The sequence below is a fragment of the Rissa tridactyla genome, chromosome 16, assembly GCF_028500815.1.
Source record: "Rissa tridactyla isolate bRisTri1 chromosome 16, bRisTri1.patW.cur.20221130, whole genome shotgun sequence".
NCBI classification, from domain to species: Eukaryota; Metazoa; Chordata; class Aves; order Charadriiformes; family Laridae; genus Rissa; species Rissa tridactyla.
Genome location: NC_071481.1, coordinates 1,080,556 through 1,108,228, shown reverse-complemented (window position 1 = coordinate 1,108,228; position 27,673 = coordinate 1,080,556). Strand labels below are relative to the sequence as shown.

At 59.3% G+C, this 27,673-nt stretch overlaps 1 protein-coding gene across 3 annotated transcripts; it reads left to right on the top strand.

Annotated features, from left to right (window-relative positions):
• On the top strand, positions 1 to 27,300 carry TP73 (tumor protein p73). Of its 3 annotated transcripts, XM_054222117.1 has the most exons (13): positions 1 to 86; positions 716 to 839; positions 7,184 to 7,429; positions 20,094 to 20,280; positions 20,440 to 20,555; positions 21,290 to 21,399; positions 21,820 to 21,962; positions 22,396 to 22,484; positions 22,820 to 22,944; positions 23,227 to 23,381; positions 23,541 to 23,673; positions 24,516 to 24,609; positions 26,275 to 27,300. In XM_054222117.1, exons 1-13 carry the CDS (start codon positions 28 to 30, stop codon positions 26,593 to 26,595), a joined length of 1,902 nt encoding a protein of 633 aa, XP_054078092.1. In that variant the 5' UTR covers positions 1 to 27; the 3' UTR covers positions 26,596 to 27,300. The 3 variants fall into 3 exon arrangements, with proteins under 3 accessions (XP_054078092.1, XP_054078091.1, XP_054078093.1); XM_054222116.1 differs by lacking the exon at positions 24,516 to 24,609 and having other exon boundaries at positions 8 to 86; positions 26,275 to 26,405; XM_054222118.1 differs by lacking the exons at positions 23,227 to 23,381; positions 24,516 to 24,609 and having other exon boundaries at positions 8 to 86.
• The last annotated feature ends 373 nt before the right edge of the window (positions 27,301 to 27,673 follow it).

Here is a 27,673-nt window from a genome sequence, read left to right as displayed (position 1 = left end):
CCTCTGTCAGACTCCCCCTCGGTGAAGATGTCCCAGTCATCGCCAGCTGACGAAGGCACAACGTTTGAGCACCTCTGGAGCACGCTGTAAGTGGTGGTTGATCATTTGCCCTGAGGCTTATTCTGAGGCAGAAGTGGCCTTAGAGCCGGCGTTGGTACTTGACACTGTCCCGTGTACAGGGCCACATGGGGATGGGGTCAGGGCCAGAGCAAAGGTCCCCTCCTGGCTGGGACCTTGCCTTGCCTGGGACCAAGCCTGGGAGGATGCGCTCTCACTCCTCAGTCTTCACTCATGAGGTGATGAGGCTTGGTGGCTGCCTGGTTAATGGATATTTTCTAAAATCAAACGTCATCTAGTCACACCAAGACTTTTGCAAGTCTTCTGGCCTTTGAGCCTCACGCTCTAATCAAGCAAGGAAGAAGGACCGTGCTTCATTTCATCCTCTTTCTTCCTTGGTATCCTCTCACTTAGAGACACCCCAAGGGGACGGATACACCGGAGCACCTGGGTAAATCAAAAACTTCCCAAGTCTCCGCTTGCTTTACCCACCAGGGCACAGTTTGCCTGAGCAAAGCCTGCTCTGCTGTGTGGAAATAAAAGCGGAGGATGGAGGGAGAAGTTGAGAAGGGAGGAAGGTTCCCGGGAATGCAGGCTGCTGGGTGGTGGCGGCGCAGGCTGTGCCGCAGGGCTGACCGTGCCATCCCCTTTCCCGCAGGGAGCCAGACAGCACCTACTTCGACCTGCCTCCATCCAACCACACCGGCAGCAATGAGGTCTCCGACCGCACGGAGGTCACGATGGACGTCTTCCAGATGAGAAGCATGAATGACTCGGTCATGGTGAGTGCGCTCAGACTGCCCGAAGGGGACCTGCATCAAATACAAGCCTGTGTGCCCCGCAGCGGGCTGGGGGCTCCGGGGTGGGGAGTGGGATGCTTGCTGGTTCACAAACCGAACACAACCACTACGCGTGCGGCGCCGCTGTCATTTGTGCGGGGTCTGAGAACCTGCAATCGATGGCTGCGCCGCAGGTCCGCAGGGGATGGTACAGTGTTCCCTAAAAAAATGGCTACTTATTGATAGACGCCATTGCTGCATGCAGCGGGGGCTCTGTGCTGTAGCGGTGGTGGAGCTCGAGTTCCTCGACAGGAGGAGAGTGTAATTTGCTCTGCTATAAACACGCCGTGTAGTAAAAGCCGTGTATAAGCTGGTGGCGAGGCAGAGCTGCTGGAGGGGCATGCCGTGCTCCTGGCACCCAGCTCTGCTCCCACCGTGGCCCCGGGTCTGTGCCATTGCCCTTCCCTCCAAGAAGCTGCGTCTGTGTCTAAGGCAAAGGGTTTGAAAAGCAGCGTAATGAGTGTGCGAGACGGATGGGTCGCTTGTGCATCTTCAGTGCCCCGAGTGGGGCGGCCTCCTGGGAGCATCCCTGAAGCAGCGCCGGCATTGGCAGCATCTCCCTCCAGAAAGCGGCCGTTTCCCTCCTCGCCAGCTTGCGTCCCCTCCCCCAGCCCTCTTTTCCCTCGCTTTTCGCTTCCTTTCCCTCCCTTCCCTGGCCTTTGTCTGCAGCGGGCAGGAGCCTGGCAGAGGGAGCAGGCGGGGGCGGCGGTGCTAATTGGGGAGCTGCCCCTCGCTGAGCTCACCGTCGCCTTTCTTCCTCTTCCTGCTGCCACCGGAGCCGAGCCCGGCGGGATTCGGTGCAGCCCGGGGGGCTGCCATGACTGGGCAAGCCCTGGCCTTGCGGGGCGCTGAGCAGAGCAGCTGCACGCAGGCAGGGCAGAGCCGGCGGCCGGCCCTCGCTCGGGATAACGAGCCGGCAGTAAATATTTACATCAGCCCCATCGTGCCACCCAGTGCTGCGCCGATGCCCTCCCGGTGAGCCCTGGCCACCGGCGTCACCGCAGGGCACAGCGGGCTGGCACGCTTGGGAAGAAAGGCACGGATAACGCGGTGCTGCCGGGCTGAAGGAAAGGCAGTGTTGGGAGAGACGGGAGCCGGGGCAGGCAGGCGCTCGGTCCACGCTGGGATGCCTGCTGCGCCTGGTGCTCGCGGGGCTGGAGCCAGCGTGCAGGCAGCAGCGGGTGCTGCAGTGCCTGGCGCCGGTGCTGATGCTCGGCGGTGCGAGCTGGCCACCCGAACGCCCCGTGACCTGCCCTCCAGACAGCGGTGATGCTCCCTCTCCGCCACTAACCCACTGGTCATGCACAGCAGTGCTGGGAGGTGGGTGGTGCAGGCTGGTTCCACCCTTCAAAATACGCCATGCCACTCTGTGCACTGCTCGTCTGCTTCAGCACACAGCCTTCCACGGCGGGGTCTGGCTGAGGGCAGCACCGTTCCCCCATCTGCCTCGAGTTGGAAGGAAATCTGCCTGGTTGCTCCAGATATCTGTATATCCATCTATCCATATCTATCCAGAGAGCTAGCTGTCCATATCTGTCTATCTAGACATCTGTCTAGCCATCTATCCACACCTATCTATCCCCATCTATCCATATCTATCCATCTAGATATCCATTTAGATATCCATCTATCCCATCTATCCATATCTATCCATCTATCCACATCGATCCATATCTATCCATCTCTATCCATATCTATCCATCTATCCACATCTATCCATCTCTATCCATATTTATCCATCTAGATACCCATCTGTCCCCATCTATCCCCATCTATCCATCTAGATATCCATCTATCCCCATCTATCCATATCTACCCCATCTATCCCTATCTATCCATCCAGACAGGGATAACTCCATATCTCTGAGATATGGAGCTCTCAGAGCCGCTGCATCACCTGGTGGATGGAAGGGCAGCCACCTCGCTCTGCTGGCAAATGGTGCCGGCCGAATGGGTTTCCAGCCCGGTGCGGCTACAGGCAGCTTTCTGGGGTGGAATCTGGACAGATTTGATGATGGAGCTGGACCCCCGCTCTCCCTGCGGTGGGAACGGTTGGTATCGCCCAGTCCATCACTGGGCAAGCTGGGGCCTGCCCTGTGCTTTAATGAATAGTCATGAGGGACAGAAAGGGGTGGGCCCCGTTTTGTTGTTGGATGCAGCGAGTTGACAGAACTAAGGGAGATGAAAAAAGCAAAAAAGCCAACACACGGCGGCACACGGGTGGCCAGCGCAGCATCCCTGCCGCTGCCCGCCCCGGCCCTGCTCCCGCGCTCCCCCGTCCCGCCTGCCCCCGCCGTGCCCGCCCCGACTCCATGACTCCCGTGGCGGGACGCTTCCCAGCGCTCTGTGAATCCCGAGACGACTAAAATGCTGTACATTAGCGACCCGATGCAGCATTATACCACGGTAAGTGCTACTTGTTATTTACGGGTTTTGCTTTGCTCCTTCATATTTGCAATCACACGCCGAGGCCGGACCTGGGCACAGCTCTGGCTCTGCCGCTGCCCGGGAGAGCCTCCTCCATCCCGCGGCTGCACGGAGGAGCTGTGGTGGCTCCAGCCCCACCATGGACCATAGCCCATGTCAGCGTGGGATGCTGCAGCCTTGACGCCTCCGTTGGCGTTTCTCCCTCGCTTTGCCCGCTCCATTTAAGCCTTTGGTGCAAAGGGCCCCTCGCCCAGATGGAGGGGTGTTAGCTGGAGCATCCATCCGAGGAGCTCCCTGTGGTGCTGGGCACCACCAGCACCAGTCTGTCTTCCACTGGGGACCTCCTCACAGCACGCACCCGCGGCCCCGGGCAGGGTTTCCTTCCCTGGGCTAACATCTCTGGGAGGGTAGAGCAGACGTAATGGTACCTGCGCCTGCCTTTTTAGCCCTGTCCTGAAGCGCTGAAGCTGCTTTCGCTGTCAAAAGGATTTTGTGTCTGCCCTCTGGCATTCCGAAAAGTTAGACACAGGCAGGGATGCTGTTAGAGACAGAAAGGTGCGGTGCCGCACCTCCCGACCAGAAATGACTTCGCTCCTCTTTTTTTGTCTTACGTGTGTTGGTACAAAGCGCACATGCCCCGGGTTCGTTTTGTGCGGTAGTGCTGTTACTTGGGAGGTCGTTACTGCAGTCATGTGAATATTTATATGCGTGTGGGGATAAACATCTGTGTGTATATGTATATACTTAGAGAATTACAAACACAAAGGCTGTGTTGCATTTGTTGACGCACACATACACACACAAACACTCATGCCTTCGATTTGTCTTTTAAGGGAATGTTTCCAAAATGTAGTCAATTTTTAAAAACAAGGTGTCATTTTCCCCCCTGCACCTGACTCGGGTATCTCAGCCGGCGGATCTGCCGAGCCCCGGCACCCGGGCGCTGCCCGTTGGTTTGTGCTGGCAGGGGACCCCTGCCCGGGGTGGCCAGCCCGGCTTCCAGAGGTGGTGCTCTGGGTCTCCTGGCTCCTTGGTGTTCGAGCCAGTCGCTGATTTCCCCGAGGGAAGGACCTTTCCCTTGCGGAGGTCGGGATGCTCTTCTCAGTGGGTCTGTCTCGGTTTACCTCCCCATTAAGCTTTACAGCCACAGGCTTCAGCCGCTCACGGGCCTGGCCCTAAGCACCCCAGACTCACAGACCCATGCGGGGTTGACTTTTGTGGAGTTTTTTCCAGCCACTTCCAAGGGCCGCCTCACCCCAGTCCGCCCCACAGCTCCCGAGCTCGTGGCTCCCCAGGGCAGATGTCACCGGGAGGCAACAGGCTTCAGGGGAGACCTTCTCGCCCCCTGCAGCTCCCAAGAGGGGCTTGTAGAGAGCTGGGGGTCGGTCTCTTCTCCCAGGTAACAGGCGATAGGACGAGAGGAAAAGACCTCAAGTTACACCAGGGGAGGTTTAGGATGGATACTAGGAAAAATTTTTACACTGAAAGGGTTGTCAGGCATTGGAAGAGGCTGCCCAGGGCAGTGGGGGAGTCACCATCCCTGGAGGGATTTAAAAGCCGGGCAGACGCGGCGCTGAGGGATGTGGGGTAGCGGTGCTTTGGGCAGTGTTGGGTTGATGGTTGAACCCCATGACCTTAAAGGTCCCTTGCAGCCTAGACGGATTTATTCTGTGATTCCTGGATATTTCCACTTCAGCAGGAGATGGGCAGCCCCGGGAGCACACATGCCGAGCTCTGCGAAGGCAGCGCTGAAATCGCGCTGTTTGCTCCTCAGGCGCTGGGCAGTTACTCCCCGTTCATTCCCTGGCAGGGAGGTGGCTCAGGGCGCGAGTGCAGTCTGTTCCCGGGGCCCTGCTGTGCTCCCGAGGGGATGGAACAGCTCCGGCGGGATGCTCGTGGACCACTCGGGCTGTGGATCAGCCCCGACAAGCCGCAGTCCCTTTTCCCCTTGCTGCTCTCCTCCTGGCGATGCCTGAGCTTTGCTTTCCCAGGGTGACCTGTCCTGCTCGCCGTCCGGCCGCTGTCACACGCTGCCGAGGCTGCCCTGGCCCTGCTCTCCCCCACGGCTTTCCACTTACAATTTTAACACCCATTTTGCTGAAGTTTCTTGCGACTTTTTCTCCAGGTGAAGCCTGGGATTGCGGAAAGCTTGGACGGGGTTGGTTTGTCTTTGGCAGGGCTATTTATAGAGTGGCAGGAAGGAATAGAGGGGTTTACGCACATATTTTAGGGGAGAAAATGGCTGTATGTGTAAAAGCAAGCCAGGTCTTGTTCAACATTCCTCCAGTTAGTCACAGGCTCCAACGACCTTGTGAGAGATGCAGACAACAGGAGAACTTCCCTGGAGAAGGATGATTGCCTTTAAACCATTATACATCGTAGACGTTTGGGTGAGGTTGGGATCCCAAGTCAAAACACGTCTCCTGATTCCTGAGCTGTGAGCCTTGCCGCCCTTCGGAGGAGAAGGCGGATGGCTGAGCCTGCTGGCCGTCCCCACGGCCGCCTCCCAGTAGCTCCCAGTTCCCCAACTGGTGCTGGTGGCTGGAGGGACGCGGGGGCTGGAGCTGGGGGAGCGCAGGCAGGCGGCCCCGTTCCTCCTGCGAGGCAGGGTGCTGTGGGCAGTCGGGGTGACAAGCGGCAATGCCGCGGCTGCTGTTAGTGGTCACCGGTGGCAGCCACCAGCAGCACCCGCCACTGGGACAAGCCGGGCTTGCAAACGCCGGGAGAGCAACTCTTGAGCAATTCGGGAATTGCAGATTTCTGGGGACAAAAACATCCCACTTGCTTTGAGAAACTGTTGCATTTGGGATTTTTTTTTTTTAATATTAATTTATTTCTCTAATATAGAAAAAATGGGGTTTTTTGGTCTGATTTTCAGACGAAAGATTAATGCCGCTTTAGCCATGTGGCTTTTGAGAACATAGCTTTGCTTGGGCGATGCCTGCAGATAAAAGCGCTGCCAGCTCTTACTGGGAGTATCTGACAGGAATTGTTCAGAAGAGGAATAAGAAAAAAAAATTGTAAAAAGTCAGGATTTGGTCCCGTGTGTCTGGAGTCAGAGCCAGACCCCGCATAAATGGGTAGTTTTGCTCGGTGACCTTGCTGCAGTGTGCTGCATCACAGCTGCGCGCTTTGTAGGTTTGAGGTTTTCCCCAAATTAGACCTGGATCAGTGAAAGCCACTGAAAGCAAACATCCCGGCTGGGCAACGAATTCCACAAACCGCCATTCAGAGCTGGCTCCGCTGCCAGAAACGCTTCCAGAAGCGGGGTGTGTGTCTGTGTGTGTACGTTCATGACAGGCGAAGGCGTGCGGGAGGTGTCCGGAGGGGCAGGTCGGACGCTGCGTGGTGCGGCCGCGCTGGCAGCAATGCCTTCGTCGGGGGGCTGCCGGTCGCTTCCCTGCGCCGCGGTGCTCTGCCCGCTGGGAAAGCTGCCGTGGAGCAGAGCCCCGTGCGCAGGACGGGGCCGTCCCCCACCGGGCCCCGCAGCGGGACATCTCCCACACCTCAGCAAACCCCAGAAAATTCCTGTCCCATCTCCTGCTGGCACAAGGGTGGCTTTGCACAGCCAGGTGCACGAGAAATCCAGGGATCTCGGCACCTCGCTGCCTCCAGTGAGCACGGAGCTGGGAGAAGGGGATGATTTAAGCGTGTTGGGTTTATCCCTTGCGCAAGTGGTGACCTGTTCCAAAACCCAAGGGACCCAGAGCAGCTCTTTTGGCTGGCTTTCCCGCATGCTGGCCCTTTAAGGAGGCTGTAACAGGACACCTGGAGCCCTGCAGAAGTGTGGCTGAGGTTTCCATGTCTCTAAACTGGCTGGTGTTTTCTTTTTTCCCTCCTCCCCTTTTCCCTTCCTCCAGTCCCAGTTCAATTTGCTGAACAACAGCATGGATCAGAGCATCGGCAGCAGAGCAGCCTCCACCAGCCCCTACAGCTCCGAGCACACCTCCAATGTCCCAACGCATTCGCCCTACTCGCAGCCCAGCTCTACCTTTGACGCCATGTCCCCAGCGCCCGTCATCCCCTCCAACACCGACTACCCCGGTCCCCACCACTTTGAGGTGACCTTCCAGCAATCCAGCACCGCCAAGTCAGCCACCTGGACAGTAAGTTGCATGTCTTCTTGCCTTCGCTAGAGAGACGCTCGCCGCTGCAGACACTGTTTTCGGCAAACGCCTCGGCAGTGCTTGGCAGCGGGACGCAGAGGGCACGCTGGCACGGGGGGCTGCGGGATGCAGCCACCCTCCGATGGGGACTTGGCCCGCACAGGTGGCCCTGGAAAGCAAAACGCGCAGGGAACAGCAGTGCTCGCTTTTCAGGGATTTTCTCCAAGAGGGCTGTGAAGCCCAGCAGTTCGAACGTAATTTCTCTCACAGCAATTCCCTAAACTGCAGGTAAATGTCCCTGAAAACCACAAAGCTGGAGAAATGTCCTGGGGAAGGACCTGCCTTGTTCTCCTGGTGCTTCCCCACGCGTTTGCCAGCTGTCAGAGGCCAGGCAGTGGGCGAGACCGACCCTTGCTCGCGTCTACTGGGGCCATCCTCAGCTTTGCTGTAAATTCTCACTCGGCATTTCCAGTCCTTTTCCATCTCGTGTCAGAAGGGCGACTTAATCTCTGGAAGTCACGGCAAAATAACAGAGTTGGTTTTTAATCAGAGAGGGGTGGCTGCCCGGCATGGTGCCGTGGGGGAGGCGGGCACAGCACCCTGGTCCTTGGAGACGCCGGTTGGGTCCACGCCGGACCGGCCGCGTGTCTGCAGGCGCAGGAGTCCTCTGCAGACCGGGGACCCAGGAACCAGGCAGAGTTTATGACAACTGCTTTGCTTTTGGGGGCAAAAGGTCCTGAATTCACTTCCTGGCTCAGTGTAGCGCTGTCCCTGTTTTTGAGAAAAAAACCAGCACTTGTGGCCGGTGTCAGAGGCATTTCTGCGGCAGACGCCTCTGTGAGCACCCAGGAGAGCCGCTCACCCGCACACACGAGGCAGGTGGGTTTTCTCCTTCGGGAAATGTTAGCGGAGCAGAAAGGCTGGGACGGGACAACTGACCAGCGAGGGAGCGATGGGGTTTCCTCCGGGGCGGTGGTTTGACATTAGCACGAAACGGGCAGAGCCGACCGTGAGTGATGTTATCAGCCTGAGGAGTGATAATGACACCTATTTTCTGAAGCTGATGTATTTAATTGCCAAGACAGTCCTTCGCATGGTAGACAGAAAGCATCCGCGGATGCTTTGCAGGCAGCGCCCGGGCGTGTTGGTCCCGGTGTGTGGCAGTGAGCGCGGGCAGGAGGGGACGGGCTATGGCAGCTGCCGCAGCACCGGGTCTGTCTCCTGCAAAACCCACGGGGCAGGCGGAAGGGGGAAAGCCGTCAGCGAGCCGGTGTTTGAATGCAGCCAAATTCACGGCTCGGGCAGCAGAGCAGCTTCCTGCGTCCGGTCACCGGAGCTTCACAGCTGAGTCGTGCTGACCGGGGCTGAGGACCAGCACCGCCGTTAAATACGACTTGCCCTTGTAGGAGCAGTTAAGTCTTCACTTTTTTCCACTGTCTTTGCTTGCAAGATGTTGCTAAAGGATGCATTTCGTTAATAAACTGAAGGTCCTCAGAGTAGGACATGACTCCAGCCCAATCCTAGCCTGGATTGGGGATACTGGGGGATACCTCACACCAGTTAAAAGTAAAGCTGCCCAGGGAAAGGAGGCATTCCCATGCCACTAAAGCATCCCAATGGAAACCAAGCTCACAGCAACGCAGGGTGTCTTGTCCCAGCTGTCCCGGCACGGAGGGCTGGGAAGTGTCTGATGGCTGCTGGCCCCTGTCCCCAGCTCCCGGTGCCTGGGGGTGGCGTTGGGATGGAGCGGGCAGGGCCAGGCTGGCTGCTGCGGGACACCCTCGGGGCACACCACAGACAGAGAAAGCACCTACTAAAGGTACTCCGCTCGCTTCAGTTAGCGGTAAGGAAATACCCTTCCCTGTCCCAGACGACGCACGTTGCAGCTGCAGGGAGTAAATCAGAAAAGCCACTAAGGCGATTTTGGCTGGTTGTCCCCAGGAGAGCAGGGGGAGCAGCAAGAGGCTCCCCGAGGCAGCCCCATGCAGCGAGGGAACCCGTGACAGCCCCTTCCCTCACTGGAGCCACCTGGGCTCTTTCCACAGCCCTAGCCTGAGCCCAGACTGTCTCAGCATCACCCCGAGCTGACCGTGCTCCTGGAGCTCTCATGTCCCGCTGGGAGCTGGGCTAATCAGGCCGAGATTGCTTTTTTCCCCTCAAGCCTGCGCGCTAAGGTTTCAGAGCAGTCAGTGGCACAGGGATGCTGAGAGCCCTCTTTGCCTTGGGGGGCAGCTGGACCCGAGAGATGCCGGGCAAACGTGCCGTGGGCAGCCACAGGCACCTGCAGAGGACACTCCCGGGGAGGGAGCTGAGGCTGCCGAGCACACGGTGGAAGGGGGGACCCTCCTGGGAAGTGGTCAGAGCGAAGGAGTTAAATGCCTGAACTGGCTTTAATGCTCAGCAGGGCGGTGGGTGAGATGTGCGGACCTCCGAACCGCCGTGCCGGGCTGACTGTGCGTCCCCCGAACGCAGGCTGGCTGCAGGACTAGCGCCCACCAGCCCAGACCTCACCGCGCTGAAGCTGAGCCTGGTGGAGAGCAGAACGGGTCGGCAGTGTCTTGCACCTTGGGGAGCGTGGGGGATGTTTCGTTCGAAGCGGTGACCGCTGCCGTGGCTGCAGAGGGTCCAGCTCGCCGAGGTTGCCACAGGACGAGCAGTGCTGCCGCGGTGACAGCCAGATCCGCGCCACCTCCCCCTGTCACAGCTGCATTTCTCCCGCTGGCAGATGGGGCTGTAGCCTTCCTCCCGCTGCATGGAGCCCTGCGCCGCCACTGCTGCGCTCCAAAGTCTGTCCTGGTGAAACTGGGAAAGGAATTCAGCACCAAAAAAAAAAAAAAAAAAGTTATATATCGCCAGTCAGTAATACACAAATAAGGGTGTCTGTAGGCAGTGTGATTCTCTACACAATCTGAGTGTGGGTGTAGCAGCGTTCTAGGAAAGCTGTTGGGAAAGGCAGGCCCTCGGGAAGGAAAGCGAAATGAACGGTCGGTGGTGGTGGGGACAGTGACACCTGGCAGCTCGGTGACGGCCCAGCCAAGGGCAACCCAATTACCCATCTCGGTGCGCCAAAGGACAGGCGTGGTTTGGTTCAGCACCGTGAAAGGAACAACAGTGAAACAACTGCCGACTTCATCCATAGCTGGGGAAGCCTCATGGCTTTGGAATACGTCAAGATGAACTGCGCTAAGTAATTAACGCCAGGGCTGTAGCGAGCGCTGGGCCGGAATGGGGCAGAGCTCCTCAGCCGGCAGCGTTCGGGGCAGCCGGCAGCCCCTGCCCCGGGGGGAGGCTCTGCCGGACCCCCAGCTCCAATGTGGGGCTGCAGCACGGAGAACCCAGCCCAGGAGGAACTGACAGCTGGTGCGCGGGCAAGGCCAAGCCAAATAGTTCGATGCGAGTCATCTTCTCAAGTGATTTGGCGTGGGTTTTTTTTTTTTTTTTGATACAATCATGAGCTTTGGTTGGTGGAAGCGCGTAGCCCAATAGATTCCTGGTATTGAAGGGTTTTGGCTGAATCCCTCCGGCTGTTCCTCCGGGGGATGTGGTGTCATCCATTCTCCCGTGCTTAGGAAAGGAGGCTCTGAGGAGCCCAGGGCTCCTGGCCAAAGAGCATACGGAGGTGGGCTGGCTGCTCCACAGGCGCTGGGCAGGGGAGCATCACCCGGGCAGGGGCAGCGAGGTGCCACCGAGGCCCCTGTCCACGTGGAGTTCTGGTGTCCGCACTTCAAACCCTCCGCTGACAAAACAGAAAAGCTTTGGGAGGGAAATCCAAAGAAGAGGAAAGATTTGGAACAGACGCCTTGTGGGGCGATACCAGAGAAACGTTCTGCATGGAAGGTCTCCACGAGAAGAGTAAGGGTGGCTCGATCGCCCTCTGCACAGGAGATGGTTTCTGATAGCAGACAGCTCTTTAATCTAATAGAAAAAGACATAATGAGATCCAGTGCTTGGAAGCTGAAGCCAGGCAAATTCAGACTAGAAACAAGGTGGAAATTTTTTAACAGTGAGTATAATTAACCATAGGAACAATTTACCAAGGAATGCGGTGGATCCTCCAACTCCTGAAGTATTCAAATGAAGAGTCTGCATATCTCTGGAAAGATAAGCCGTGCTTCAAGCAGACCCCGTTGGCTCCGCGCAGGACGAGGAGGCGGGGGGCTTAGGCCAGCGGTGCAGGGAATCAAACCAGAGGATCGCCACCTGTGCTCTCCAGCCTTAAACCGCTGAATTTCAAGATTTAGGGAACGGGTGAATGGAAAAGGGGAGAAGACTTGGGACAGGGGTTTGGGGCTGGTGTTCCCAGTCCCGGGTCTGTCCTTGCGGAGGGATGCTGGGCAGCGGGTGGGTGATGCGGGATGTCCCAACTCCCGGCCCGGGCTCCAAGCACCGCACGTCACCACAAGCTCCCACCCAGGGCGGCCGCACCAGTGTGCGCCGCGGGGAGCCCTCCAGCCTGCCGCCGCCTCCCTGGGCATTTTTAATGGCCTTCTTATCAGCGGAGAGCAACGGCCAGATGCTGAAAATAAGGTTTTCCCCGTAGGTTTGAAGCCCCCCTCTGGTAGAGGCTGGGAGGAGGACCGGGAGCGCGGCGCGGCAAGACGGGGCACGTCGGCAGTCTGCCTCTTTGTTGGAAGCTATCAGGACTCCCGGTGCCCCGGAGCTGCCCGTACACGCTAGAGCCGCCAGCCGATCGCGGCTGTTTTCTCACCGGCAGCCCCTCGCCACACCGGCCAGCTGGTAACTGATAGATAATTAGTATTTTTCTCAAGTTGGGTTTGTGGCGGCTCAGCGCCCCCTCCCCTCTAAAACGCTGTCACGTGCGCGGGGGCCAGCAGAAGCGTTAATAGAGTCTTTGGCCTCCCGTGGCCTGGCTGCAAAAGGATGCGGGAGCTCGTCCCCTGGCGCGGGGCAGCTGCCCAGGCTCGCACAGAGCCCCCGGCGCTGGGGGGGATGGACAAGCCTCCAGCAGGGGCTCCCCTCGCCCGGGCATGGGCACAGGGGGGGTCCGAGCTACGTCCAGGGTCTTGTCTGCTGCTTCGGGGAGCAAGCAGCCTGTCATGGAAAGGCTGGAGAGGCTCAAAGCCGAGGGGAGATGCTCCTGCTGGGATGGACGGCGTCCAGCAGTCACACACATCAAACCCGTCCTCCGCCCAGCGCTCCCCAGTGGGACACTGCCGTGTTGAACCGGTTCCAGTTGCTCTGCAGGTCTTGCAGCTGGAGTGTGGGGCCGAGGTGGTTTGCGTGATGCTAACTGAATGAGGAGGATGGAAGTCATTGGTGCGGCAGGAGACAGGTTCTCCCTTCCTGGTTGCTGTCTGAGGCTTGTTGGGGTAGAGGTGGTTGTAAAGAGGAGGGAAAAGCTTTCAGGAGCATCTATAGAAATGAGCCCCTCTTCAAACTCTGGCACCTTTCCATATTTTAGGGAGGTTCCTGTCCCACAGCGGTCATCTGGAGATGAGCAGGGGGCAGGCACGGCTCGGTACGCTCTACCTCTGAGCCATAAACATCTTTGTTTTCATCTGAGTAGCTGGGCAGAAGAGCGTGGATATTTTGGCGTGCCAGAAGCAGGAAAGCAACCTCAGCACCAGCCTGCTCCAAAGCCCATTGGAACCAGCCCACTGGAGGCTTTCCACCAGCTTGCGCAGGGTGTGGATGAGGCTCCAGGAGCTCCAGACACAATGGAATTAAGAAAAAAGGGAAAGGAATTCGGTGTGCGATGTTCCAACACGATCCCGCTATCAGCTCCACTATCTCGAATGTGTATGGTATGCACAGGTCAAGGGAACGACTTACTGGGAAGCGCGGCTCCAGCGGGAAGGCAAGGCTGTGTGCAGGGACCGAGGAGGTGGGAGAGGACACACCAGGGAGATGAGGTTGCTCCGGCCAGTTCCTCTGCACTGGATCTGACACTCACACGGGGGAGGCGGGGACTGAGGGACCTGCTGGAGGAACAGAGATAATAAACGTGCTGCAGAAGGAAATGCATCTCCATGCTCTGGCCCCGCAGTGACCGCTGGCGCTGGCTGCAGAGAGGGGGAGGACAGTGGAGGACGTCCCATGGGTCAGCCATCAGCGCTCCCCACCTCGGCTGCATCCTTCGGGAGCAGATGCGAGGCCTGCTGCCACAGTGGTGGGAGCAGAGGGTTTTACCCCATGGGGCTGCATCCCGTGCCATGGGAAGCGTGGCTGAAAGCGTTACCGGGAGCCCCGACCCCCGGCGCCTAAAGGAGTGGGGAGAGATGCTGGGTCTGCCCTTAGCGACCCACCGCCTCTGCCCGTGCCTGCTCCAGGAGCGCGGGAGGAGCAGCTCCCTCCTGCTCGGCACAGCCTCCCAGGGATGCTGCGAGAGGCAGGAGTCTCGCCCCGAGTCCAGGTCTCGCTGTTCTGGTTTCTGCATTTTGATTCCAGCAGCGATTCCCAATCGCTCAGCCCCTGCTTCCCTCCCCTCCCAGCCTGCTCCCCATATCCAGTCTCGATAATGCAGCATGAAATAACCGCATTGCTGCGTTTTCGACTTCCTTTTTGGATGAGGGGGAACTCCAGCGCCGGCTCGGTCAGAGGACCCGAGCATCCAGAGGCACAGAAGGAGCCAGACTTACTAGAAGAGACTAAAACAAGCGCCGAGTGCCTGCGCTGGCTGGTTGAGCCGTGACTAAGAAGGGCTGTGATCCTGGTTGGCAGTTATTTTAAGGATGCGCACACCGGGGAAGGAAGGGAGAGGACTCCTTTGGGGGTGAACCAAGGGATTTTAATTAGCAGTAATGGCACGATAATAAAGGTAGAAGAACGCAGGCAGCCTCTCCACGCTGTGTCTGCCGCCAGGGCAGCCCCGAGACATCACTGGTGGTCCAGCGCCCGCGGGAGCGGGGCTGGGGGACCTGCGGGTGACAGGGGTCCCCTGTAGCCGCCTATGGCCAGGGTGAGCAGAGGGGCTCTGCCAGGCACCTCGAGACCCCCCCCCCCCCCAATCCCAGGCACGGCTGGTGGTACCCTGGCCATCACCCCAAAGCATCCCCACCGTGGTGCGGGGGCACAGGGAGGCCGGTGTTGGCGTGTCCCTCACAGCCGTCCCCAGGCCGTGTCTCTGCTGCCCAGCTGCGACGTCCCCGTGCCTCGGGCACCGGCGGATGCGCTCCTCTCGGGCATCAGCCATGCACTGGACATATTCGAACCCAGCTCATAGTAAACGAGCAGCAAAGTAGCTTTGGGAGGAATTTCCAGCTGAGCGAGAAGTTATATAGGCCGGTGATTAAAAAATGGTTATTAAAAAAATTAGAAAGAAGAAATTAGCTCTGTAGTCGGCATGTCTTCCAGGATCTGTCGTAACAGATTCGTCCGAGCCGGTTAACGGTATTTGCGGTTTGCAAGATGCTACATGTCTGAGTAAGATGACAGACACATTATTATCACCTCTCCGCTGCGATCTGCCCGAACCTGTCCCAGGATGCAGCTCCGCAGCTGCTTGCTGGGGAGCGCAAGGAAATTAGCAGCCGGAGGCAGCACTTTTCTTCTCTCTCTCTTGCCAGGCTAGTGGCTTTATTGGGATCCATTGACTGCAGTCCTGGACACGTCTTGAGTAGAGCTAATGAGGAGACTGGAATGTAGGGGAGGAGGAGGCTGGTAGGCAGGAGGGGGGAGGATTTGTGGAAAAAGTAATTGTTGAGCAAATGATTTCCTTCAAGAGAGAAAGGAGGACTTGGCTGCAGCCCTCCCGAAGCAGGCAAGTCGAGACGCTTCGGTGTCAACAGTTGAAGATAAATAAGATTTTATCAGCTCCGAATCTGTTGGGACACATCCTCCTAGCGGTTCTGCTGCCCAGGGAGGGCTGGGCGGAGATGGACTTTGCTGGTAGGTCTTTCCACGCAGAAGATTCAGGTTATTTTCGTGCGCGAGGCTGTCAGCATCCACGGGGAAAAAAAAAAAACAAACACCTCTCCCCACTCTCGCCTCTTGTGTGTGTGGGGGGGTCACTTGTGGGTCTGAGCACTGCGGCGGCCTCTTCCAGAGCGGGTCCTGGGAGCCTGCTCAGGGGGAGCAGCGAGGGATGCCGAGACTTAATTTCTACTTAATTTCACGGCTGCAGCCGCCATGAACCATTGTGGGGCTTTAGCTCGTTTGGATTTTGTGACGTGTAAAACATTTCCTCGGATACGGCGGTACCAAGGTAGCCCCAGCAAACCCCAGCAGGGCCGATTGCCCCACGGCGCTCTGTCGCTCCTGTGCGCCTGTTTCCCGTTGTGTTCAGTACTGATGCAGCGTGGGGTCCGTCTTGCCCAAAAAGCAGCTGCGTTTCAATGCAGAGGTGAAAGAAACCCCATGTAAAGGCACTTTGGGGTGCCGAGTCCCTAGAGAAACAGCAGTCAATGCCAATATCCTGCTAGTGCTTAAGTAATTTGGCTTTTCCAGTTGTTCCTAGTGCTCTGGCTTTGCCCCGCAGGACAGACCATGGTAGCAGGGAAGGGGGAGATGCAGAGGCGGCATTATGCTTTCACCCCCGCAGAGGAGGGCTGACCCCGAAAGCTGAACGACTACAGAAAACCCCGGAGGAATACACCTTCTGCAGGTTTACGCGAGGTTCAGGGAGATTGCGCGGTGCTCTTACTGCTGTTTACACCGATCCAGCACCCACAAGCCACACCGACACGAGAACCCCTTGTGCGCCGCAAATGTGCAAAACCAGACACTCTCTGGCAGTTTCCGTGAGCAGAGGTGGCCTCAGGAACACCCTCACGGGGGAGGCAGGCACCGACGGTCCGAAGGGTAGAGCAGGAACTGGAAATAAAGGCAGGAGGTGCCCAGGGGCAGAATGTACCCCAGGTGTGAAGGAAATCCAGGGGCTGAGGTCGGGAAGTGCTGACGCACCGGCGCAGGGAAGGTGCTCAGGTGTCCCGAGATGCCGTTCCTGTGCCCGGGGGCAGCAGCGGGAGCTCCGGCTGTGACCCGGCTGCCACGTGCGGCCGGTTTCGAGAGGTCAGCTTGTCCGAACGCTGGGGAAGAGGATGGATGCGAGCAAACAGCCCGAGGGTCACCCCGAGCGCAGGCAGCACGAGCGTGGCCGTGGCAAAGGAAGAGCAGGGAGCAGCGAGGCGGCTGCACTCATCTATGTGATGAAATATCAGCGTTTTGATCTCCCGGGCTCCATTTGCGACCGTCTCGTGTCGCACTTGAGGAAAGCTCAAGCTCTCCGCTCTGTGCTCTCTGCAAGCCGGGGGTGCACGCTTCAGCTGCGGCTTGTGCGGTACCAGTAACTCAGATGATGTGGCCCAGCCCGGCACAGAGATGCCCGTGGGGCAGATCGATAGCGAATACAGGCGACCACGTAGGATCAGAGGCACCTACGCTGCTTGGCATCTGAGCAAAATGTGCCTTTTGCTGTCCCCTATGGACACCATACATTGCCGAGGGCTCTTCCTGGCTGCAAACGCAGCAGGGGATGTAGAGCCTCCTGGGATGCTAAAACCATAACCCTCACGTGCCCGGTGGCCGTGGATGGGCCGGGGCTGCAAGACCCGGAGCGCTTTGCCCCGGCAGCGGCTGGGGATGCGGCCGCAGGATGGCTGCGAGGAGCCGGGACCGCGGCCGCGCAGGGCACAGCCCTGGCTTTCCTCACCCAGAATTATCAGCACGGAGTTCCTTAAAAGAATAGTTTGTTATTGTGGAAGGATCTTTGAAGGCAATCCTGGAGCTGTTAAGACATGATAAGGTTATCAGTGGAGGCATGCCTGTGTTGAGCGGCAGCCTTTCTCCCTGCGGGGCAATCGCTCTGCTATTTAACAGAGATTTATCCATGTCATAACATGGTATAATGAGAGAATTTGTTACCAAAGAACTTGCCATAATGCACCTCTACTCTTCCAGAGCAGTTATATTTCCCAGGCATGTTGAGGACTGCCCGGGAATGTCTACATGAAAGGATCCTTTGACAGGAGTTGTCAGTATTTTAACACCTGGCAAGGAAGAGCCCCCCTTCCAAATAACCCTTGTTTTGCCATGTTGGCTCTTCAAAATGGGGGAGTGAACCCCCTGTCACACTGGGGGTGAGCAGCTACATGGGTCACGGCCACACGAGAGCGGCTTCTTCCAGCCGGGCAGAGGGGAGTAACCGCGTTCCGAGCAGGACCGAACTCCCAGCTTAAGCACAATCCCAGCTGGAGATGCAGGATGGTGTCTGGGAGGCTAACCTGGCCATGGAGTCAAGCTGTAGTCAGCATCATCAGGTATCAGTGCAAAAGTCGGGGATTTCAGTGCAAGGTGGTGTTTCTGAGCATCCTCTCCCTCCGGCGAGCCCACATGCCTCCAGTACTGGGGATTAATTCTTCCTGCCACATTCAGCTTCATGTTACACCCCCGGATCTCACCCTCTAATGACCACGGCATCTCCCTGCTCCCCCTAGGCCACGTCCCCCGCCAGCCCACCCCATTGTCTCCCTGGGAGCTGGTACCTGCTGCCGGCCGACCATCGGTCCAACGCATCCTGAGGACGCAGGAGCTGCTGCAGCCTCCCTTGGCAGGGGCCTCTCCCCTTTATATCCCCCCTGAAACTTCCCTAGAGACACCACCTGAGGATGCTTTATCTCGTTAGCCCCGTTAGCAGTTCCCCGGTTGGTAGGAGCCTCCGTGGGCAGGGGGGGTTCGCTCAGCCCACGGCTGCATCCCCTCCTGCGGGAAGGGCAGCAGGATGGGGATGCGCAGACCCTTCTGCAAACCCGCCTGATGCGTGGGTACATCGGGCTCAGGGCGGTGGGAAGACGAGGGCTGAGCCATCCCCAGTGCCCCACCAGTCCCGTGCTCGCCGCCGAGCCCTGGTGTCCCCCGGCTTCGGGGGGCCGGGGCTCAGGACCCCCGTCAGCGGGAGGGCAGAGGGGCGGCTGGCAGCGCGGCGGAGGGGGGGAGCCTCGCTGGCCTCTGCACACCTGTACTGGGATGGCTGAGGACAAGCTTTAACATCCTCGCAAATACTCTGCACGGTGGTATTTTTTTGGCATCGGGCGCTGTGTTGTGGGGATGAGATAAAATACTTTTGAGCGGGAACATGCCCTGCCATGCAGGGACTGGCTGCTCTCCGCGCGGCAGGGGTGGGCTCCTGTACAGCAAACACATTCTTTGTGAGATGGAAAACAGCGTGGCACTGGCGAGGTGGAAGGGAATTGCACATCCCCACACCTGGGAGCCGACGCAGGCGGTTACTGGAAGGTGAAGGACAGGCCCTGCCTTCCCCCTCCTGCTTGCAGCGGCGTGCAGCCTCTCGCGCCCGGCGCTGGAGGATGGTGGCTCCTGGTGGGACCAGACCCGGCCCCAGCGCTGGCTCCCGGCCCCCAGAGCTGCCCAGGCGCCATGGCCGAGGGGCTCTGCACCCTCTGCACCCGCGCTGCGGGGCTGTGAGCAGGGCTGGCTCCCCGGCACGCTGCTTTCTTCAGGCTGTCGTTCCCTTCCCACTTTCGTGGCCACCAGCAGCTTCCCCCGTGCTGAGCAGGTCCACGGTCCTCGCTCCTTAACCGTGCAGATCCCTTGTGCCCTCACAGGGAGTGTTTTGGTGGCCATGAACCATTTTCTATCAACAGGCGTCTCCGGGCGCTGCCTTCATCTGCCTGCGGAGCATCCTCCTCCTCGCCACGTCCCCCTGCGAGCCACCGCTGCCCCCGCGAGCGGCTGCCAAGGACCGAGTCGTGGTCAGGACAAAACCTGTCTGTGCCACACGTGCGAGTCAGGATTAAACTCCGAGGTCTTGCATAATTAGCTGTGATTCTGTTAATGACGTTAAGCATGACTTCCTTAGGCTGTGGTGCGTCGGCGCCCTCGGTGCTCCCAGCGCGGGGCTCAGCCGGGAGCTGTGTGCGTTGTTCAGGGTAACGTTTCCAAAAAGGGCTGAAGGATGCATGAGTGAGGCTTTACACTGGTTTTCAGCAAGATTTCCTCTAAATCACAGCGTAGCGGGTGCTCCGGCTTTGCCGGAACACTCAGGCTGGCTGGGAAACTCTTCCCGGCCCTGGACCCAGTGCGTGGTTGTATCTGGTTTACGTGGAAAGCGGATAAGATGTCGTGTGGGCAAATTTGGTCATATTTAAATATTTCCAGGGGAAACCCAAATATCAAGCCTAGCTACCGCAAAGACAAGCTGATTTTCCCGTGGTCACTGTCCCCTACCAGGCGCCGGGACTGTGCAGCAGCAGTTTGCAGCGCTGCCATCCCTCGCGGAGCTGCCGGGGAGCCCGGGCGCCGCTGCCATCCCCTCCGTCATCACAGGGAGCAGCTCGGCACCAGCACGGGCCCTCCAGCGCGGCTGCGAGGGGCAATCGGCTTTATAACAAGTCATTATTTTAATTTGCTGCTTTACTGCCGTGTTTGCATTTCCCTTGGAGGGGTGAGAAAGCAGCGGGCGGGTGGGCGAGCGCAGCCGAGGGAAGAGGAATGTCTCCCGGTGGATGCGGGAGCATCAGCCCGAGCCCCGCACCAGCCCCCAAGCAGGGAAAGGAGCCCCACATTTACACCGCAGCGGCTTTACACCACAGAAATCAGTGTTTTTCGCACACGGCAGAGTTGGAGTTTCATCGCACGTCCAGCAGCATCCCCTCCTCCCGCGCCGAAGCCGAGGGCAGCGGGGGGAGCATCCACCGCCCCGTCAGGCTCCGCGGCGCTCACCCGATGGGTGCCTCTTCTTTTCCAGTACTCCCCGCTGCTGAAGAAACTCTACTGCCAGATCGCAAAAACATGTCCCATCCAGATCAAGGTGTCCACCCCCCCGCCCCCAGGCACCATCATCCGGGCCATGCCCGTCTACAAGAAGGCAGAGCACGTCACCGAGGTGGTGAAACGCTGCCCCAACCACGAGCTCGGCCGCGACTTCAACGATGGTGAGTGCTGCTCTGCCGGGGGCTGCCCCATCTGCGGTGGGGGCCGCAGTCGGGGCCGGGGGGCTGGCTCCCTGCCCGCCCTGCAGCCCTCGCACGCACAGGGCGAGCATCGTGGGCGGCCACGTCCTAACCGGGGTTGGGGGGGGGGTTTCCTTGCAGGCCAGTCAGCCCCTGCCAGCCACCTCATCCGGGTGGAAGGCAACAACCTCTCCCAGTACGTGGACGACCCCGTGACGGGAAGGCAGAGCGTGATGGTGCCCTACGAGCCCCCGCAGGTACCCGGGGCGGGGGGCAGGACCGGTGCTTGCCGCTGCCTGGGGCACAGCGGTTCTGCCCGTGCTGAGGGTGACCCTGCCGGTGACAGGGCTGCTTGGGAGGAGGCACACGTGTGTCCTGAGCCCATGTCCTGCTTGCCCTGGCAGCTCTGAGGCCACCCCCGCTTGCTCCCCACACCGGTGGCCACTGTGAGCATCCTCAGCTCCCAGCCCTGTGAAGCATCCCAGAGCACCCCATTCCTGGGAAGCGGGATGCAAAGGGAAATCCCCTCCAATCTGTCGCTGGGGGGCCCCACAGTCCTTGTACAGTCCCCTCTTCCCAGCTGGGACCGTCCCCACACCGCCCTTCCCCAGTGCTCCCAGGAGAGCATCCCCTCAGAGCTCCCTTGCTCGCCCTGCCCAGGCACCAGCCCCAGGCCAGGACACGGGGGGTCCCAGTCTCCTGCCTCCCCCCGCCATCACTCCCCGGGGGTCCCAGTCTCCTGCCTCCCCCCGCCATCACTCCCCGGGGGTCCCAGGCTCCTGCCTCCCCCCACATCACTCCCCGGGGGGTCCCAGTCTCCTGCCTCCCCCCGCCATCACTCCCCGGGGGTCCCAGGCTCCTGCCTCCCCCCGCCATCACTCCCCGGGGGTCCCAGGCTCCTGCCTCCCCCCACCATCACTCGCTGGGGGTCCCAGGCTCCTGCCTCCCCCCATCACTCCCCGCTCAGCGCCTGCTCTCCCCTCCCGGGCAGGTGGGGACCGAGTTCACCACCATCCTGTACAACTTCATGTGCAACAGCAGCTGCGTGGGAGGAATGAACAGGAGGCCCATCCTCATCATCATCACCCTGGAGACGAGAGAGTGAGTGGCTGTGGGGGCAGGGACCGGCGTCCCTCCCCGCTGCGGGAGGGCTGGGGTCCCTCGGGAAGGAATCTTCCCCCCGAGGGGATGGGGACATGGCAGCCCCCTGCAGCCCCAGCCCGCGGCCGGGGAAAGGCTCTTCTCTGCCGGCCAGGAAAAGGGCTGGCACGGAGGGATTGGGGACCCAGCCCAGCGTCGGCTTCTCCCCCTGCAGCTGGAGCCTTCCTCTGCCCCAGGAGCTCCTCTTCCCCAGGAGAGTGCTGCCGAGGGCCTCGATGGCTTCCCGAGCCATCCGTTCACATGGAGGGATGGGGCGGCACTTTGCTGGTCTGGTTTCCAAGCTGGACCGTAATGTGCCGGACTGAGTCGCGATGCGCTTCCCGAGCAGAAACAGGGTCACCAACTTCTCTCTCCTCCCAGCGGGCAGGTCCTAGGAAGGAGATCGTTCGAGGGACGGATCTGCGCCTGTCCCGGCAGAGACCGCAAAGCGGATGAAGACCATTACCGAGAGCAGCAGGCCCTGAACGAGAGCGCAGCTAAAAACGGCAACGCCAACAAACGCAGTGAGTCCCTGGCCGAGAGAGGGAGGGGGGCACAGGGTGCTCCTGGCCAGCAGCCCTTTCCTGCTCGAAGCCACGCGATGCTTCTGCCTCAGCTCCTTCCCCATCGCACCCGAAATCACTGCACTCCGGATGTTTGGGCTCAAATCCACATCCAGACACGATGCTTTGATTTTCCTCTGCTAAATCTAAAGTCTCATAAGCAGGACCCGCTCTGTTTTCCCAGAGTGCAAAGCTGTTTGTATGGAGCTTTCATATCCACGTATATTTCCTCTCTGTTATTATTACTAATAAAGGGGCATCACCAATGCCAGAAGCCAGGGGAGCCACCAGCGTCCTGCGTGGCTTGAGCTTAAATGCTGCAGGGAGCCGGGGTGCTCCCCGCCGCGTCCCGGCCCCCGAGAACAGCGCGGTAACGCTCTTCCCTCCCTTCCAGCCTTCAAGCAGAGCCCCCAGGGCATCCCAGCGCTGGGCACCGGCATTAAGAAACGGAGGCACGGGGAGGAGGAGATGTATTACGTGCCCGTGAGTGTCGGTGAGCTGCACTGGTTGAGGGCTCGGCTCGGGATGATGGTGGCACCGTCCCCTCTGCGAGAAGCGCGCTGGGGATGCGATGCTGGGCACGACGGGGTTGCAGGGTCTCCTGCAGGGTGGCAGCGACGGGGGCTGAGCACAGACCTCGAGCACAGGAGCAAAAGCACCTTTGAATACCTGTGTCCAAGGGAGCCCTGGATCCCCAAACAGTCCCTGGCCACAGCGACGCTGCACCTCGCGCGGCTGGGTGGAGAAAAGGGGCCGCGGGGAAGGTGGCCGGGTGGGAGGGGAACCAAGCGAAGTCCTGGGCTTGTTCCCTCCTCCAGGTGCGAGGCCGGGAGAACTTCGAGATCCTGATGAAGATAAAGGAGAGCCTGGAGCTGGTGGAGCTGGTCCCGCAGCAGCTGGTTGACTCCTACCGGCAGCAGCAGCAGCAGCTCCTGCAGCGGCAGTGAGTGCGGCCGGAGCAGCCCCCGGGGCAGGGGGAGGCTGGGAGTAGCCCCTGGCCACAGCCCCGCTCTGGGACTGGTCCCGTGGCTCGCAGCATGGCTACCGCACGCCTCGTGCTTAGCAAGGGCTGACAACGGCCGCGGAGCCGCTATGGGTGCAAAGCAGCTCCTCCGCTGCCCGGAGCCTCGGCCGGGGGTGGTGGGGCAGCGGGGACCCCCGGGTTGCTCAGGGCGGCTCCGTCCCGCGCCGCAGGCTGAGCACCCGCTTGCTTTCCCCCGAGCAGGACTCAGCTGCAGACCCCGTCCTCCTACGGGCCCGTCCTTTCGCCCATGAATAAAGTTCACGGAGGGGGAATCAACAAGCTGCCCTCCGTCAACCAGCTGGTGGGGCAGCCGGCGCAGCACGGCTCCGGCTCCGCGCCCGGCCTGGGGCCCATGGGTAAGGTCCTCGGCACCGCGGCGGGCGTCACGCCGTGCTCGCAGGGGCTCTTCCCACCCCTCGGACGGCGGGCTCCCTGCCGAGGGAGCGGGTGGTCGTCCCGGGGCGGGGGCGATGTCTAACAGACGTGTTTGTTGCGCTGGCATCGCCGCTGCCCAGGACCCGGGATGCTGAACAGCCACCCCATGCAACCCAACGGAGAAATGAACGGCGGCCACTCGTCCCAGCCCATGGTCTCCGGATCACACTGCACCCCCCCGCCGCCCTACAACCCCGACCCCAGCCTCGTCAGGTAGGGAAGGCGACCGCGGCCCTGTCTGTCTTGTCCTCTGACGTTTCTCGCTGTTGTCCCTCACTCTAACCGTCAGATCTGTCTAGCAACTGGTCAACTGGCCACTGGTCCCAACTGAGAAATCACTGCTCACGAAATCTCATCTCAGAAACCAAAGCCCAGCTACCTACCAGTTAGAAACCTCTATTGCCCTCACATGCCTCTACCTGGGTACTCCATCCTCGCTTAATTAAAAATTAAAGGCATCCGAACGAGAGTCTTTTCCTGCATGTCACGCTGGCCCATAGCTTTGTGAGCTGCCCCTTCCCCTTCCCTCCCGGCGCTGCGTGGAAAGGGGCCCCCGTGGCTCACTTCCAGCAGGGATGCGCTCACGGGTCTGCGCCCACTTTCCAACGCTTCGGTCTTTAAGAAAGACCCCGGAGGTTCCGAGAGACGCCCCACCCACGCAGGGGGGCTCTGCGGGCGGTTTACGGAGGGGCGTGAAGCCGTAGCCCCTGCGATGTGCAACCCCCCCCTGCCCCACACGGCAGGGACCGGCCTCGCTGCCCGCACTGGGGCATGCCCCCCCCTCGCTCCGGTTATTCCCAGTAAGTTACTCAGCCGAAACCTCCGAAGAGCAGGAGAAAGATTGCAGTTTTAGGAATGAACGTCACCCCACGCTTCACTTTGGCTTTAGTGGCCACGGCGGTCGCACTGGGGATGGCGACAGGCAGAGACGACGGGCAGCCCGGGGCGAGCTCCGCCGCCCCCCACGTCTCAGTGACCCCCCGCACGGCGGTTGCGAGCACAGCTTTTATTCATGAGAAGTTAACGCCGCTTTATTTTCCAAATTTTTTCTGCAGTTTTTTAACAGGATTGGGGTGTCCAAACTGCATCGACTATTTCACCTCACAAGGGTTACAGAATATTTACCACCTGCAGAACCTATCCATAGAGGTAAATGCTTTGGGGAGATCTGTTCTTACCACTTGTTTCTATCGGCTGTCGATCTGAAAAGCAAGGACAAAACCGTTTGAAAGGAAAGGGAAAACCGTGCACCAACCTGCCACGCAGAATATGCGCTCCCAGGGTTTATGCCTTCCCTTTGTGCACCCTTCTGGTCCTCGGGATTTGGCAGTCGCTCAGCCGTCGGTAGCAGCCACGAGAGTCTCGATTGGTTCTTCCAGACTGCCAGAACTAAAAGAGCCACGAGATCCCCAGACCAGACAACGGGTAGATTTTCCACCTAACACGGAAAACCCGCCCGAGCTGCTCAGCAAAATAACCCAGAGCCCCCTGAGTCCCCTGAGCCAGCGGAACACCCCCGGGCAGTTCAGGGAGGTTAAAATCGGAGCTGATTTTACGTCTTCCCTGTTAATCTTTAAGGTAAAAGAGGGTGAAATAAGGGAGCTGAGCCCAGGGCACTCGTGCGAGGGAACCCTGGAATGACATAGCCCAGGTCAGGCAAAAGCTGGTGCGAAAAACAGCGGAGGGAACAACGCTGGAAACGCCTGAGCTCTCGCGGAGCATCGTCCCTCCGCTGCCGCCCCGGTCAAAGCGCAGTCTCTGGGTGATGATGGCGCGGGCGGCACTGGGGCAGCGGCTTCCCCAGCCGTCAGGGTAACGAGGAGGAGGGAAAAAAAATAAACCTTAAACCCTTTGAGCTGTAGCAAGCCCTGTAAATCCCCGAGTTGGTGTTTTGGCCGAGACAAAGCTCCTGCCCCGATGCCGTTCTGCCCCCAGGCAGTTTGTAGTCGCCGTGGGGAAGCGAGACCAGGCTGCGGCGATGCAGCTCTTGGAGACAGGATGATTTTTCATTGGTAGCTGGGGCCAGTTGTGTAACCTTAGCCTGGTTTTGGACCATTTTCTGAACTAACTCCGTGACCGTCTGTCAAAGGAAAGGTTTGGTAAGGCCAAAACTTGTCCCAGCCCGCTGAGCTGTGTGTCCGAGTCGGCATTTGTTATTACTAATTGCGTACTCGCTGTCTGCTCTGGTTAACCCTCACGTGAGTCTCTGTGTTCCGCATTAACATGGGTCTCTGGCAGCTCTCGCTACGACGGTGATGGCTCTGGTGCAGGGCCCCCGGTCCCGAGGTTATCCACCTCGTCCGGCTTTACGACCGCAGCCCCCGGCGTCGTACCCGCCTGCCGTTGTCCCCGCCGGTACATGACACCGGCCCCGCGGCAGGCGCCGCTCCAACCTCCTGGTCCAGGACCGGAGGAGAATCCAGCCCGGCCGGCGGCTGCTCGCCCGGGCGAACACAGCAGGACGCTTCACACGCTGCCCCGCGACCTGCGTCCAAAGGGGAAAGGTCCCCCCCCTCCCACTTTCACATCAGTTGGATGTGAAACCACCCCAAAGAAAAACAGAAAAAAAAAAATTTTCTCACCTGCAAAGCTGTGTTGGGGTAACTGGACGTTGGTTACGAATGAGAGATCGCCCGTGGGGATGTGCCCGTGGGCTTGGTGCCGTGGCCAGGGGAGGTCCAGCGCCGCCACCGCCGGGTGCTCGGGCACCGTGCCCGTGTGTCCCCCAAAGCACGAGCTCGGGGGTCTGGGGCTCACTCCCGCCGGCGCGGTCCTGTCCCTGCCGGCCGTGCCTCAGCGGTGTTGTTCTTCCAGGATCTCGGAGCACTGAAGATCCCGGAGCAGTACAGGATGATCATCTGGAGGGGGCTGCAGGAGCTCAAGCAGAGCCACGACTACGGGGCGCAGCAGCTCATCCGCTCCAGCAGCAACGCCTCCACCATCTCCATCGGCAGCTCGGGCGAGCTGCAGCGGCAGCGCGTCATGGAGGCCGTGCACTTCCGCGTGCGCCACACCATCACCATCCCCAACCGCGGCGGGGCCGACGAGTGGGCAGACTTTGGGTTCGACCTCCCGGACTGCAAATCTCGCAAACAGTCCATAAAGGAAGAATTCACGGAGGGGGAGATCAACTGAGGGTCTCCAGAAGGCAGCAGCGAGAGACCCGGGGGGGGGAAATGAACCCCTCTATGAAAAATATTTTCAGCCTTGGGTGTCTGGAAAAGTGTAATTTTGTTGTCCAGAGGGGAACTGCGAGCGGTGCGAGAAAGAAGGGCCCCGAGCCACGAGAGGACTCGGCGGTGGCTCCGGCAGAGCTGGGGGGCGGCGGGCGGCAATGGCAGCTGACCCAACGCTGCTGGGGGGGGGCACCCGCTGGTGCTTCACAGCGGTTTGTGTTTTAACGGAGGGTCCCGCAGCCGACGGACATGGTGTAGAGACGTTTTTCTCTTTGTGAGACCAGCCTTGGTTACTGCTTACCCACCCCCGTTCCGTATCTCCGTGGTGCCCAAACCCGCCGGGTCTCCATCGCCGCAGAAAGGACCCAGCCCTCCCCCCTGCAGAGACCCCCGCCAGCAACTGCCACGCACCCCCCTGTCCCGAGGGACTGCCAAAAAGTACCCGTCTCCTTCAGTGCTTTGTAGAGCAGAAAAGAACCTGTTTGTCACTTCCCGACGTGTTCATGTACTTAAATATTTGTGTATATAAATAAGCAAATGTACATACAGTATACTCATTGTGCTGTAAGGAAAAAAAGATTTATTTTCATGTAAGCTATAAAAATTGATAATTACTCCTGAGACGCTACAGTGTCAAGTAAATTAATTTCATGTTTTCACATGTAAACATTCAGAAAATCATGTCTCCAGCCTTATCTATTCAAAATACAATTTTTTTTCCTCCTCCAAACACCTTTCACGCAGTTGCAGAGGGGGCGAGCCTGCGAATCCTCAGGAAGTCAGAGGCCTGGATAATCCCTCCCTGCTTCCATCGGGGGAGTTTTGCAGACAGGTAAAGCCTGGGGAGCAGGAGGTGTAAATTTGACCCCACTTTGGAGCGCGGAGATGGACGAGGTAACCGCGTGGTGAGCTCTTTCCAGTTTTGTTTTCTGGTTCTGGTCATTTTTTTCCAGGCATAATTCGTCTGTTGATTCAGGCTGGAAAAAACCCTCAGCAGAAAGCAAGGGCACAAGCAGGAGTGTCCGTTCCCTCCCTCC